Raw genomic sequence first — 15,657 nt, forward strand, 5'->3', positions numbered from 1 at the left:
ACAGTTGGCTGATCAGGTGGACAGCAATGCCGAAAAACACTGGACAACAGCATTTGCAAATCCAGGTGGTGGACCATGTTGAGTTAAAACTCAGCCTAAATTTACTGAATTCACACTGTGGAGAGCTCAACCAAGAAAAAATACACTTCAGGTTCTTATTTCAGTCAGTACTCCTTTTCAGTAATGACAAATGAGCAAAATTATAATCACGAGCATCTAAATTCTTCAAAGGGCTTTGTCACTATCAACATACCAAGGCGGCATGGGGCTTAGCAGAAAGGCATAATTCTAAATTCAATCACTTCTAGATGCGGATATTAAGGAAAAATATACAGAGTTCCAATTTTTTCAAAGTTGGAAAAAATATGTTTGAAGACATTTTCAGCCTCTCACAATCACTACTTTGATAGCTTTATTTAGCAGAAGTGGTAACGTGAAAGGAAGAGAGTACATAGTAATGAAAATTTTCAGTGAAGGTTAGGTCACTTATATGGAAAGCATACCATGGTGATTTTAGAAGATCATCGATAATGTTTCATTGGTTTTTAAAATGAGTTTAAGGTATTTAAAAATAATTTTTGTAATATATCTGTGTAGGCCATATCAGAAATCATGACTTCGATCAGCTGGAGTGATTAAATGTGATTATCATTGTATAACAGAGGATAGCTTTGTTTACCATGATGTGAAACTGAAGACACAGCCGTTTCAATAAACAGTGACCATTCAAATGTTTTAAAAGTCTGAAACGTATGGAGCATCCATATCCAATCCTGTCTACAAAAAGAATAGTAGCTACTACTTCTACTACGAATAATCTTTCTGAGTCCTTACCTATGTTTTTTAGAGTCTTCAAGTTCTGCTCATTCATTTAATCCTCATGAGCTAGGTGGCATTATCATCCCATGTTTTATACATAACTTATAGATGAGGAAACCGAAGCCCCGCAAGATTAAGTAACTTGCTCAAGGTAGTAAGCGACACAGCCCGAATGAGAAACCGGTAAATCTGGCTTGAGAACCCACTTGCTTACTTATCTTTCATTCCAATTGCATGTAAATCTGAGTCCCTCAGATTTCTGCCTGGAATTTTTATCTAAAACTTACATTCAATGAAAGCATACCATTCTAGATCTTAAAAACAACAACAACAACAACAAAAAACAGTTGTCCATTTTAAGGACAGGATATAAAACTAACCATTCTTAGACTGTGCATAACTGCAGACAGTGAGAGACCCAGCTCCTCGGAGCCTGCCACCAGCAGCTCAGTGTAGATGAGATCATGTCTCTCTCAAGTTGAAGACCATGGGCAGGTCCCAACTGTCTTAGAGTAAAGCACCCCCCCCACCCCGAGTCTTGCCAGTGGCCTCGCCACACTATTTGAAACTCTCTCCTTTGCTCACTAAACAACCTGCAAACAGGCACTCCTCAAGTTTTTCAAAAGCAGACTCCTTCAGTCCGCAGCCCCCTCCCACTGGCGGGCTGTATCCTAGTTTGTCTTGTAGTTTTAGCTCAATGCCATTCTCCCCAGGAGAAGCCCTCTTCACCCAGGTAGGCATTCCCCTTTGTTTCACACGGTCTTACTGCTTGGACTTTCCCTCGACATCGCATCATTATAACTGAAATTATTTGTACAAATATATATATATATATATATATATTTTAAATATCGGTCTTTTCTGCTACACCATAAATCTATGAGAGATTGTATCTCGTTCATCACCGGGTCTCACGTCTGCAACGGCGTGTGAGCCACAGTGGCTGCTCGGGAAATATTTATTGAAAGAATAAATGCAAAATATTTTCCAGTAAAAAGCACTTTCAGAAGATATCTCTTTTTATTCGAATGCGCCTAACTGTTGACTTTTATGCTGAAGGAAGCCTGCCTTCAAATCGGCTTCATGTCTTTACACACTACTGCAGACTAAATGTCATGGTGCATCTGCAAATAATCTCCATGACCTTTACTCTGTGCTCTGCTTTGTTTTGGTAGGTGGGATTGTGCTTTTAGCTTCAGCTTTTATGGGAACTAGTAGCAGAATAGCCAGTCCTGTCACTCATAAGGCAGTGAGTAATACTCAGTAGCTCACACCTAGCTGGAAAGTTTATTAATGAGCTCCTACTTCCTTAAAACAAACACATACACGTTTTCGTGGCAGGGCAGTGTCTTTTCCCTCATGGCCTCGAGTTTGTTCCTAATGCATCTAGGTCAGCAGTCAGAATCCAAATCTTTGTGGCCATATAATTATTCACTTCCTACGGACGGTGCTTGTGGCCGAATGCAGATTTCTTTGGGAAGAAACCACCCGGAAACAAGCTTAGAGTAAGACGTTTGTTTCTGGTGGATAGGCCACAAAGTTTGTCCCTCCCTCTCTGATTTCCATGATTTTCTGCCCTGTTAGCTAGAAGTCAGTTTAGAATAATGCCATAATTAAGGGCTTACAGTGTATGTTTTCAGGAACGGAGATTGTACTTTATCAGACCATTTTCTTGCAAATGGTCTAAGTTCATGACTTCATTTCCCTGACTTTATAATACACACAGAGAGGTTGAAACACTAGCTTTTCTTTGCAGATAGAAAAGTAAAGCATGAAACAAGGAGTGCACTACTCAGTTTTACTATCCTATATATATTCAAATGAGAAACACTGTTTCTGTGTTCCTCTTGCTTGTCAAGTTCTTTGCTGATTGCTACATTTTTCATTGTATTTGAGATGAAAGTTTTTAGTGATTTACTACGCTTTGTAATTAGACACGGTGACTTACATAACATTGGAGTGTTCCTTTAAGCTGTCACTTTTAACTGCAAAATAAAACCGAAGTTTCCAGCTATGCAGAAGACATGCCTTACTTTGAAAAGACAGCCATCTATTCATTTCATCCTATTTACTCAATCACGAAAGTAACAGTCAATCAGTTTAATAATTACAACAGCCCCTGGTGTCTTATTTGAACACGAAAAAACAAACAAACAAAAAACTAGGACACCATGGTTAAGAACAAAATGACTTAAAGATTTCTCAGACATCCTTTAGTGATAATAACACCATTGAAAATAAAACAGGAAAGTGTTTGCAAATCATCAAGCTTATTCACCCAGAGCAAACCACCCAAATCTCTGGTGATGACCAAGAGCCATGCAGGGGACAAAATGAATCAGGGGACAAAATTAATCAGTGTGGAAGCAAGTAAACACTTTTAAGAAGTGACTGCAAAGCAAGATAACAATCTAATCTATTCAGTTTTTTAAAAAATCAAACACATTCTCTGTCCTCATGGGTAATCCATTAAATGAAAGCAGCACACACTTTACACTGTTTACCTCTGTCAGAGTAGAAGTCATTTCTTACTTGGGAAACTTCCCTGTCTTAAAAACTTTCTTGCCACTCAAGGTATAATGGAAATAAATACCAGGTTCGTGAAAGAGAGAGAGAGAGACAGAGAGGGAGAGGGACTTGTAAGACGTCAAGGAAAACCATATGATTCAGAATGTACAGGTGGAGACAAGGTTTGTGCAACGTTGAAGTCACTTTACTTTTTGCACAGGTTAGTTATAAAGAGCCATTTCTGTAATAGTATATATTATAGGCCACATTTTTATTTGAAGATACCCCTTCATGCAACAGCAACAGAACATGCCTCCATCACATTCAGGAACATCACTGGGTGGCCCTGGAGAGGATACAGAGATAAGTACGGCACGTGCCCTACCCACCAGGATTGGGAGAAGGCATCTGGGCCTCCCAGAGAGCAGTGAAGGATGAACAGAGAAATGCTCAAAAGCTCAGGGGAGGGAGAAGTTATTCTGAATGGGGGGAGGGGGGCAGTTCTGAGAAAATGTTAAGGGTGAAGTAGCCTCCCAGCAGGGCCTTAAGAACTAGAAACAATCTGATCTGAAGATAAATATCTGGGGGCTGGTGTTGGGGGTTAGAAAAAAATACCCTTTCTGGAAACTTACTATTCTGTTTTTCAGCCTTTCAGATACTTTGGGACTGGCTACTGAAATAATTTCCAAGCCTGAGGCTTATTCTGGGCTTTCTGCTTCACCCAGGGTCACCATTTCTCTCTGTGTGTACGCCCGTGGAGTCCCCAACCTTAGTCTGGTGACAGAGTCTCACATGGTCCATTTAAAAATAATCAAGCCATTCCCAAAACATCTGATGTTGCCCGTTGGTTGAGAGGGTAATGGTTTTCCTTTTAATTCTGATTCCATCAATAGAGTGACACTAATCCAGACTGATTTGAGTAAACAGGGCATATTCTCCATTGTCTCTGTGATCTGAGAAAGAATAAACTTGAGAAAGCTCACTGCCTGGATTGGAAATGGCCCCTTTGGGTGTTTTTGCGCAAGCTTGAAAGGAAAAAGAAAATGCCTGTACAGAGTTCTTTCCAAGGCAAGCTGACTGGGGGTGGTAATTCTCATAGTGGTATTACACTAAACTGCACCTATTAGTGGCTTTAGCACCAATAAGAAAGCAGAACCATTTCTTTTGTAGTGTTTCCAGAAGAGTTGACGAGAGTGTTTCATAAATTTCCGCCCCTGGCAACACACTACAGCTTGACTCAAAATTCCCTCTTTCAGCTTTTATAGGATTTTTTTTCTTTTTTTTTTTTTTTTTTACCATTTAAGAAACACAGACAAGATGCAGTTCAGATCGCACATTTTGCATGAGATATCAATTTACACTCTACCCACATCCACTAACATTCCAAAAATGTTTTCTTCTTGCCAATATTCCCTCACCTAGAACCAACATGTGCTTTACCTTAACACCAGTTACTGAACTTTAAATTGACAGGTAAGTATTACCTGGCAAAGCCATCTCAGAATGGACATGACAGCCTGATTTTACTTTGTCTTTGAAAAAGCAAACCTGAGCAGATTGTATAAACTTAGGCATTATCAAGTAAGAAATACATTTAGAAATGAGAGCTTCTCAAGATGTGTGTTTTGTTTTTGTTTTTTCCAGAGTATGAAAAGGTATGCCTTTTGAATGGGATAGATGTGCTGCAGTATCAGACCAACTAAGAAAATCAAATACAGGGAAGTAGAAAGAAAAGACTGTATAGACACTCCCTCTAACCACTTTGCTCTGCAAAGGAGGTTGTAAGCAATGTGGTAGTTGATGTTACTTTGCTGTGTCCCCTGATGTCTGCACAAAGATGAAATCGGCACAACCACATTTCGATATTGGGTATTTTCAAAATCCACTTTCTGTTAGTGGAGGATTAGGTTTGTAAGGAAGAGAACGGGATGAGATATAAGCTTGGACTTCCCCCCCCACTTATCACTGAGGCCAGTTCTCCCTCCTACCCACTCCCCTTTACATTTAAATCAAGTCACTGAGTCATCTCCCACCCTGAGCCCACCCTCACCTACCCCTCCATTATTTCTGTAATTGCCTACATGAGATGGAAGTGATGAAGGAGGTTGTGGAAGGAAAGGATATTAATATGGGTGAAGGTGAAGACACGTCTTCCCTCAGTATTTCTGTTCAAATCTCAAACGCAAATATGTCACCTCAACCAAAATGAAATTTGAGATATTTATGGCAAAGAGTTTTTAATTTGAGATTCCAAAATCTTGACTTTTTTTTATTGCTGTTTTTGTTTAATTGGGGGTGGGGGGGCAGGGTGTTTGTTTCTTAAATGAGACATTCACATTTGCTTCTGCTCTATTATTTCCTGGTTGGGATTCTCATGTAGGAAAAATATCATACTTGGTATATTCTCTCACATTTACCTCCGGGATTACTATTTGCATTTCGAGCAGTGACCAGAGAAATGGTTTTCTCATCCTGATTCTAAGATAACTATTTAGTAAAGTTAATCCTAAATAATAGAAGCAATCAGTCTGGATTCTGTTCCAGCTTTGATTAATTTAGGCATGCAATTACTGGAGTGCCTGGGTGGCTCAGTCCATTAAGCATCTAGCTTCCGCTCAGGTCATGATCTCCTGGTTTGTGAGTTCAAGCTCCACATCGGGCTCTTGGCTGACAGCTCAGAGCCTGGAGACTGCTTAAGATTCTGTGTCTCCTTCTCTCTCTACCCCTCACCCACTTGTGCTCTGTCTCTCCACAATGAATAAATGTTAAAAAAAAAAGTAAAAAATAAAAATAACAATGTAATTACTGAGTCCCTATAAGGATAAGATAATTTATCTGTCTCTGTAGAGGTCTAAGGAATGGGATCAGGAAACTCTCAACTTCACCTAGCCCAAGAAATCACGTGGGCTATTTTTTCTCCTTCCCTGCAGGATGACACCTGTCACTCCTACAGCATGTAGACAAAGTTTTGAATCATGGATTCTGAACCTTGTCCATGCCTTCAAAACATTCATAGTTTCTAGTTCTCAGAACATGGAAGTCCCTACCATATTTTGTTGCTATTTCTACAACAGCTTTCCATTTTGACATACATGCTAAATACAGATCTGTGTTTAAATCAACATTCTCTTTTCAAGTCAATATATCATGCTGGTATATCAGCATCTGGTCATCTGGTCCTATGCAGTTTTTCCTTGTATTTTTATTAATTTTACTCTACTCAGAATGACCTTCCTTCTGCAACTTGGCTGAATTCTGGTCCTCAAACTACATAAAATATTACCTTCAACCTGAGCAGTTTGAAACCATTTCATTGTCTTTGAAAGTCTTTAGTGTCTCCTACCACATTCTGTTTCATACTGAAGTCATTCATGATACCTTACGTTCACCTAGAATTGCGAATTCTCAGACACCAGAGGCTACAACTGTTCACTTCTGCTTTCCTTACACTGCCTAGCAATACGACTGTACTTAATTAGCCCCTAGTAAATGTTGGGTTGTAAGGAAATGCTTCTTTCGTGGTGGAAATAATCTAAATGGTTTGTGGATAGGATATCAAAACTACTGTATCTGTTTACCAACAAATTTATACTACTTTTCCATTTTGGGGTGGAGGTGGAGGAGATAATGAAATAAAGAGTGGGCCTTCATTTGTAGGGTGATCATATACTTTGTCTTCGAAGTGGAACACTTTTGAAAGAGAAAGTGGTGCTATTCATAATTACATTTGAATGGCATGCATAAATTAGGACAAACCAAAACCAATTGTTTCCAACTTATCCATGGCAGGGACCATAGCTATTAAAGAGAGTAATGCGCAGAGAATGTATAAGTTGTATAAGACTTTAGACATGACCCATTTCTACCCTTCCAAAGTTCCCAGAGAAGTAATGGATATTCTTGCAAGATGGCCAATGTGCAATGCAGAGAAATGCATTTTTATACTTCTAGGCTGTCTTGAACAAGTGTTCCCCTAGTACAGCTCCAATTATACCACTCTTCTGTTCAAAATCCTTCCATGGTTCATCACTGCCACACTATTAAATGTGATTTGGCCTTCCATGAGACACTCTGTCTTATATTTCTAACTTTATTTCCTAATTTTTTCATGCTTTCACTTCCATTTGAGCTATTTGACATTGCTGGGCACACCAGCATTCACCCCAGCTCTGAGCCTCTGCTGATGCTTGTTTCTTCACCCTAAATCCTCCTTCCCTCTCATATTTCAAGGACTTAGAAATTTCTACCCAACCTTACAAGTGCAGCTGCAACTTACTTATACATATAGACTTTCTTGATCCTCCTGTTTCAAGGTACTCTCTTTCTCTTTGATCCTTTATATATCTTGCTCATACTTCTCATATGACAATGAGGATCTGCCCTGTATTATAACTCTATGTACTCATTTCCTCTATGAACTGTAAACTTCTTGGTGTAGGAACTGTTTCTTCCCTTCCTACATACCATCTTCTATATAACGGATGCTTCAGGAAACATTTCTGTGAAAAGAGTAAGGTGGTCCTCTAACCAAAGTTTCCCTCCCCCCATACTAGCACTCACGAATATTGATGAAATTCAAATTCATCAAAAGGTATCAGTGAAAATGATAAGATGTTTACAGAGTTAGTACATTAATAATCTACGCTTTACTATTTTTTTGCGCCTCCAAATTGTGTTCTTAAGAGAAGATTGGGACTCAAATTCATAACCTAATGTTTGCATCAACTGTTTAATTTTGACACTTCAATACATTTTCTTTCAGAAGCCAAATCCAGTACTCTGTCAGATGTCCTGCATAAGCAACTCAGTCCACCACATTGGTGCTGAATAATAATGCTACATCAGACATCTGACTTTTTTCCTCATACATTCAAAAGAGAATTCTGAGTCCATCATTTGGAAAACTTTTCATCTTCAAAATAATAAGACTACAGAGGGGTCTTCTGGTATCTGTGTTTATCCTTTCTTATTTACTGACATAAACTGACTCAAAGAATAAATAGTGCATTCAATGGGGGGAGCTTAACTTCAAAATATTACTATGAAGGGAGGACTTATACTCCTCTATCCCACAAGCTCAGATCTCACTCAAAGCTATCATACGCACCTCAAAGAAAGCTTGGGAACATTTGGGGCAACATATTTCTTAACTGTTTGACCCATAGCCTTCCTTAATGTAACATCTCCTAACTTCAGACAGATCCTCCCTTCATGGGAAGAAGACAGAATCCAAATTGATATTATTCATCATCTGAGGAAAATTTAGTAACTTTGCTTTCAGAAGATGTATGTGGCATGGTGAAAAAGCAACCAATATTTTTTTGGTTGCCATAGCTAACCAGACATTCATTCATGTTTCTCAGTATACTCTCCACACCCCAGTTGAGGATCACTGCTCTCCTAAAAAAAAAAAAAACAAAAAACAAAAAACAAAAAAACAAAAAACAAAACAAAACAAACATGCTTTTTCCTTATCTAGGTAAAGGATAAGTGATATATTATCACCACTCATTTTTCCAATAGTAGCAAAAGAAGGTATGGTCTATCATCTGTGATCTAAGATCTCTTTCTCCCAGTCCCCTCTGCGCTTGAGGGCAACCAGTTGTAAAAGAAGCAATGCAATCTAAGACTACAGCATGGAAAGAGGAACACAGCCTGGCTGACAGCTGAATTAAATCTGCAGATTCTGCTTCCAACCTACTATGCTTTTACATATGGTGCTAAACATCAGAAAGCTTAAGATAATACATTTATTAACTATTAAGAGAAAAAAATCACTCCCATGGGAAAAATGTCTCGTGGAGACTGTATTAGGGAGGAAAGACTTTTTCCCTTGACCATTCCTCTCCAGTAGATTTGCACATCAGTTCTTTCAGGAAACTTTTTTGGAGCATTTACTATGGATCACAAAAGCTCTTTTCAGAATGCTTTCTGTCTCTCGGTGTGAAAGAGAAAAAAGGTTCAAGTAAGTCAACAGGACTCACTTATCCACCCATACCTCTCTCTACGTCAGAGAGAGAGAGAGAGAGAGAGAGAGAGAGAGAGAGAGAGATCATTAACCCCGATTTATAAAATGAGGTGTTTCTGTATAGGAGCCTTGAAGCCCCATTTACTTCTAGAATACTGGAACCCATTCACTAAAGTACCTTTCCATCTTCACACAGGAACCCAGACAGACATTTTTAATAAAAATGTCCTAAATGTCCTTCTAAGGAGGAGTTTGGAAGTCTCTTTCTGTTTCTCTTTCTCGCTCTCTCTTGCACACACACATGCATGCATGCACACAGCCCAGTTTTGTTTTTTGTTTTTTGTTTTTTATTTTTGTTTTTTTGGTTTTTTTTGTGGGGTTTTTTTGGCAAGAAGGTTGAACTGAAACTTAATCTGTGAAGTATTTCCCTTCTTTTGAGACTCTTTCTCCAAAACTGAGACCAGTCCCAGACGCAGGGTCATTCCGCGCCTGACACACCAGAGTGGTGCTTCCTTGAAGCCTCTTTCCCTTGTAACCCAAGGGAAATTCTGCCTGTTACATCCTGCCCATGTTCTCCTCCCTTCCAGACCCTTTCACTAACTGTTCACTAACAGTTTCCCAAAATCTAGCTCTGCTTGGAGGGAAAAAAAAATTGCAAAGATGTGGAAAAAGGGGTAGAGAAAGAACAGTGTTCTTACATTGTCTTTATCAACCCAAAGAAGCTACTAGGAAATTAATTTTAAAAACTATTTGAAGTCAGAGAATGGGTTATTGTTTCAAACTAATTTTCATTCTCATGGGCAGCCAGATGGCTTTTATTCTTAATCTACCCAATTTTTAACAATTTTTGTGGGATAATAGATCACTCTTTCTGTATCAAGGGTTACTAAGAAACGTTATCTTAAGATAAATTAAGAAGCGTTACAACTTTTATATTAAATTCCCGGATTCTCAGGGCCATGCGGTCCCAGGATATTTTGTATAGTCAGATATAGAACTGCATTTTTTACGGAGGACTAGATATTAAAACATAACACTATACAGCAAAGAAAGCTGTGCTTAAGTAATAGAATGAAAATCAAGCTATAAAAATTATGCATAATATACACATTATTGGAAGGATATAAAATTCACAATGGCAACACACAAAAAGAGGCAGGAAGTTAGAGAAATTCAGCCATATTTTTTCATAGATATCCTCTATACACATTAAAAGCATTCTAAGAGAAAACAGATCACTTGGGCACCTGACTATACAGATTCACCTAAAGTTTTTAAAAACGCAAACCATGGAAAGGTATTTTCTCTCATGATAAGGGTGCTACACTCTCACATATGACATGACTCTTTTGCCTCCATAAAAGGTAATCATTCCTACAGGTTATCTTCTATGCATATTTACGCAGTTTTTTCCTTCATGAGAAATAATCATTACTTTCCACTTGGCATCTTCATACTTTTCTTACAGATATCTCTAAACCACCTTTTCTTTCTATCCCTTTCTACTTGGACCCAAAGTCAGATCCCAGCCTACTTATAAATATGTGTGTGAAATAGCTCCTTAACAAACATAAAGTCAGATATGATATGACCGGCAGACCACTTATTTAGTAATGAAAACTCGCCAAGGTGGGATCAATCTTTAAAGTCACCTCCATTTTTTTTTTTTTTTTTTTTTTTTTGGTTAACTGTTTGGTAACATTTTAAGCTAACTTTCAATGTTAAAGCCAAACAAGAAACTCAAGTTTCTCCACTGAGGACGAGCAAGCCTGCTTGAATGTTTTAAAGGAAAATAGGCACTTCCTTTTCCTTCTGAAGATAACTCGATATTTCCCCTGCTATATTTACACAGTTCAGGTGTCTAGACGATAGCATGGTCAGTATGACAACGCAGGCCCTGCTTTGCTGCCCTTTGTGCGATTCTTCCTTTTGCCGTGCACAGAGTCCTATGCACTTTGTTTTGATTTTTAAGAAGCTCAGTTTGAGTCCTCCAGTCCTCCAGTCTACTTTTCCAAGCATTCCCCTGCAAGCATTTTCATCTGAAACTGAACTCACGCTCACCACCCGTTCCCCCCTCCCCCAATCTGATTAGTGTCAACACAGCTGCCCTATTCTGAGGAATGTAAACTAATATTGTTGTTAGACCTCCCTCAACCATAGGAAACTTCCTCAAAGCTTTATAGTCTCTTCAGGAGTTTTTTTTTTTTCCCCCTATATCCATTTGCCCAGTGATTTAAATCCCTGAGACAAATTTGAGGAGAGATCAGAGAGCCAAATCATCAATTCCAATCCTATATGCTATGCTACACATTTGCCACGTATGCATGTATAAATATTTAATCATGCATTGCCCAAAAATAACTTTGTAATTACACAGTGAAAGTCTTAAGTCAATCACCAGACAATAGGAACATTAGTGAAGTCCCCTGAAGATTTTCGATGGGTCTCTGGATTGATAGGATTCAAAACAAAGATGGCTTAACAAAAAAAAAAAAAAAAAAAAAAAAATTCTCACCTGGATTATTTTGAAAAAGCTTCATTTGCTTTTAGGATGAAGTCTGGAGATAGAACTGAGAACTTAACTGAGTTAAGACACAGTCAACTAATTTATCTTACTGGTACGTGAGCACACAACAGAGGAGTCATTTCAATGTATCTAGCAGAATGTGAGCTTCTCTTCCAGTCTGTTCTTCCAAAAAGGGATTTTACAAACTCCTGAATATTGGGTTTCTTCGAATACATAACATTACCCAGAAATTTCTCTTTTGTCTTTTCTCCTATTATTTCATTTCCCACTTAAAGGAAAAAAAATCTTACAGTCACCACAGAAAACATTTACCAAGAAAAGGAGATTCCTATACACGATTTGCAAAACCATTACATTGGGTGACCAAGAACCACAAATATGTAAGCTTTTGTTTAAAAATAAAAAAATGAAAAAAGCATCTCTAAATGGAGTGCTAAAATCTAAAATCCTTACCTCACTAAATTGAGTCTGGGCATTGTTTTCCAGGTACAACATGTTAGCAGTAAGATTGATCAATGCCGCTGTCCTCTCTTCTGGCTCCAGGATTTTGCCAACCCCCCCACCCCCTCTGAGACCCTGTCAATAGGAATCTACTAAGAAGATAACAGAACTCAAGTCCCTCTCTCTCTTTCTCTCTCTGTACATAATTTTAGGTTCCCTAATATATACCCAACTATAGGCATGAGGGGCGGGACTCTTGTCTTTACCTGTCCAATCCATCAACTTCCACCTGGAGTCCTCACTCCAATGGAGTGAGGCCTCTCCCATCTCATTAAGTAGTTAGAATTCCTTATCACCAATCTTTAAAAGAAAAAGAAAGAAAGAAGAAAAAAAAAAAAAACAGGAGAGAGACAGGTAAAACTTTCCCTTGTCTCTTTCACAAGAAAGTGCACTCTCTCCTGAAAACAAAACAAAATCTCCCCAAACAAACCACAAACCTGTACCACCACCAGGACTTAGAGAAGGCATTTCAGAAGGTTATTTTACACTTTGCAACTGAAAAGTAAAACTTCAGGGAAAGCTTTTGGAAGGCCTTTTTTTTTTTTTTTAAACTAGATGTGGAGTTTTAAGAATGACTACACAAAGTTAGAAATTAGGAAGAAATACTCAACTCCATGGTTATAGTTACTCAATGTAAAAATTAAAATCCACTGCCTGATAGCTAAAAACTTTTTAACTTATTCTCCACAGAGAAATAGTTTAATGCAAAGTTATGCCAACATAAGCCATTGAATTTTTCAGAGTATAGTTAAAGAACAATTTAAAACGTTTGGTCCCGTTAACTTGTAAAGACAAACATCCATATTATGTACAGGAAATAGAAACCCTGGGAAAAGTGCCCATTTTTTTTTAAGCTCTTAAAAGGAAAAAAAAAAGCACTGCTTCTTTCCATCATTATTTCTTGGGACATGGAATCAACACAATAGCTTATCTATTTGAATATTTATTTTCTCTATTGTATCTAGTTTTCATTAATGCTCAATGATAATATTTTTTCTATAAATGGATAATAAATTTTAAATAGAAAGAGTAAATCTTAAAGTTTGAGAAACCAGTTAGCTCTGCCATAAAATATATTTACATAAATACATAAAAACCGTATTGTAGAATCTGGCCTAACCTTGGTTACCATAATGTAGTGAGGATGAAATGCACCCTGATGATTATTGTTTGATTCACTAGAATATTCTTGTTACTGCTGAGTATTCTATGTAATTCAATTAGATTTATATCAAAACACCACTCCCCACCCCCCCACTTGGAAAGCCATGTCCCTCTGTATCCTGCCTGAATGGTACAACTGGCAAGACAGATGGAAGTGGATATTTAGGTTTTTTCCAAAATTTAGGGGTGCCTGGGTGGCTCAGTCAGTTAAAAATTGATTTCAGCTCAGGTCATGATCTCATGGCTTGTGAGTTCGAGCCCTGCATCGTGCTCTGTGCTGACAGCTCAGAGCCTGCCTGGAATTCTCTCCTTCTGCCTCTCTCTCTCTGCCCCTCTCCCACTCATGGTTGTGCTCTCTTGCTCTCTCTCTCTCAAAAATAAATAAATAAACATTAAAAAAAATTTTAAAGATAAGATGACTAGAAGAAAATTAGAAGCCAGGCTACATCAGTTTATAAACTTTAGAAATAAAGTGTGCAAATATATTCATGAACTTAGATTTGCCTCCCTTTTTACTCCTATTTTGCACCCATTAAATACATGCACATAAAGGATGATGTGATTGTTGGCACACTTATTTTAAAGCCCCCAGTCACTAATATTTTTTTGAAAAATATTTTCTTTTTTTTTTTAATTTTTTTTTTCAACGTTTATTTATTTTTGGGACAGAGAGAGACAGAGCATGAACGGGGGAGGGGCAGAGAGAGAGGGAGACACAGAATCGGAAACAGGCTCCAGGCTCTGAGTCATCAGCCCATAGCCTGACGCGGGGCTCGAACTCACAGACCGCGAGATCGTGACCTGGCTGAAGTAGGACGGTTAACCAACTGCGCCACCCAGGCGCCCCTTGAAAAATATTTTCAATAACATCATTTGATCTCAAGAGTCCAAGAATATGACAACACTCTGTGACACTACAAATTTATGTCAGACATAATGTTCATTTTTTTTCTCTGAAATATTGGGAAAAAATGACTTCTTACTGCCTGTAATGAACGACATGAGCTCTGGGTACAAGGGAAAAAAAGAGAGAAGAAATTACTTACAGAACACAATTATAATTATTTGCACCATGTATTTAAATTCTACACCCACTGACAGCTTCAGAGTCAACAGTGAAGAGCCGATTGTTGCTTCCTTAATCTGTGCTCTATTCCAGTGGTTCAAAAACTTGGGTGACCCTGAGAATCATCCAGAGTACTTCTTAAAAACAGATTTGTGGACCTGGTCCCAGAGCTACTGAATCAGACTCTGCAGGGATGTGACCTCTACAGCTGTATTTTGTGCAGCTCATGAGGCATTTCTGAATGAGTCAGGCTTGGCAATCAATGCTCTAAAGTAAATGCCATTAAGGATAACTGCTCAGAAAGTCAATATTGGATCATTTTTTTTTACAATAATAGGGTAGCATAACTATTTGAACCCTAAATCTAGGCCTCACAGACTCAAATGTTGATAATATTCTAGCAACATGTAAACAAATGTCATCTTTTACAAAATCAAAAGATTCCCAGCAGGATTGGATGGACTGAAATGCCAAATTCTTTCTATTGACCACCTCAGCCTTTAGCATAATCAAGTCTGAGGACGATGGTCTGTATCTAACATAGCTACTAAGATTCTGGACAAAATCTAAGCCATGTGTATCTTATCTCCCTATCTGCCACTGCTGTTTGGGTGCTCTGGGTAGCTGAGGGGAAAGAACACAGGACTGGGGGTTACAGGAGTAACTAGGAGATACAGGTTGTAATCCCAGCTCTGTCTTTAGTTTAGCTCTGTGCCTTTGGGGCAGGTCACTTAACCACTCTGGATTCAGGTTCCTCATTTGTGAAATGAGGGGCAGAACGAAATGATTTCTAAAGACCATTACAAAGATAAGAGTGTCTGTCCATAATCCAAGGAAGGAAGTGATTTGGAGGGTTATTTGCATTCTTCTTTTTTTTACTTGTATATTTTATACAACAATCTGTGCATCTCCAAACTGTATACTTGAAGCAGTCAGGTCGTCCAGACTCTAAGATGCTTAAATGACCTAAAGGAAAAGGTACAATGTATTGTGGGGGGAAATCTGTGCTTTTAGCTTTATGTAGCCTCCTGATAAAAAATTTACTAATAGTTACCAATTCATCTAAGTTTGAACTTAGCACAAACATTTCCATAAAAGAGTTAA

General features: G+C 38.3%; 1 protein-coding gene across 12 annotated transcripts in view; it reads right to left on the bottom strand.

The window, feature by feature from the left end:
* Positions 1-15,657, bottom strand: part of TP63 (tumor protein p63) — a 228,662-nt gene that overhangs the window by 89,749 nt on the left and 123,256 nt on the right. Inside the window, exon 1 of one of the 12 annotated variants that reach the window (XM_053221062.1) lies at positions 12,276-12,787. The exons of 6 other annotated variants lie outside the window; for them this stretch is intronic. In XM_053221062.1, the coding sequence (XP_053077037.1) occupies positions 12,276-12,317 (42 nt within the window). In that variant the 5' untranslated portion in view covers positions 12,318-12,787. Of the gene's footprint in view, positions 1-11,810; positions 12,256-12,275; positions 12,788-15,657 lie in introns of those variants that run through there. 5 more of the 12 variants (XM_027061193.2, XM_053221064.1, XM_053221065.1 and 2 more) reach the window with 5 other exon arrangements.

Source organism: Acinonyx jubatus, chromosome C2, assembly GCF_027475565.1.
Source record: "Acinonyx jubatus isolate Ajub_Pintada_27869175 chromosome C2, VMU_Ajub_asm_v1.0, whole genome shotgun sequence".
In the NCBI taxonomy this organism is placed as follows: Eukaryota; Metazoa; Chordata; class Mammalia; order Carnivora; family Felidae; genus Acinonyx; species Acinonyx jubatus.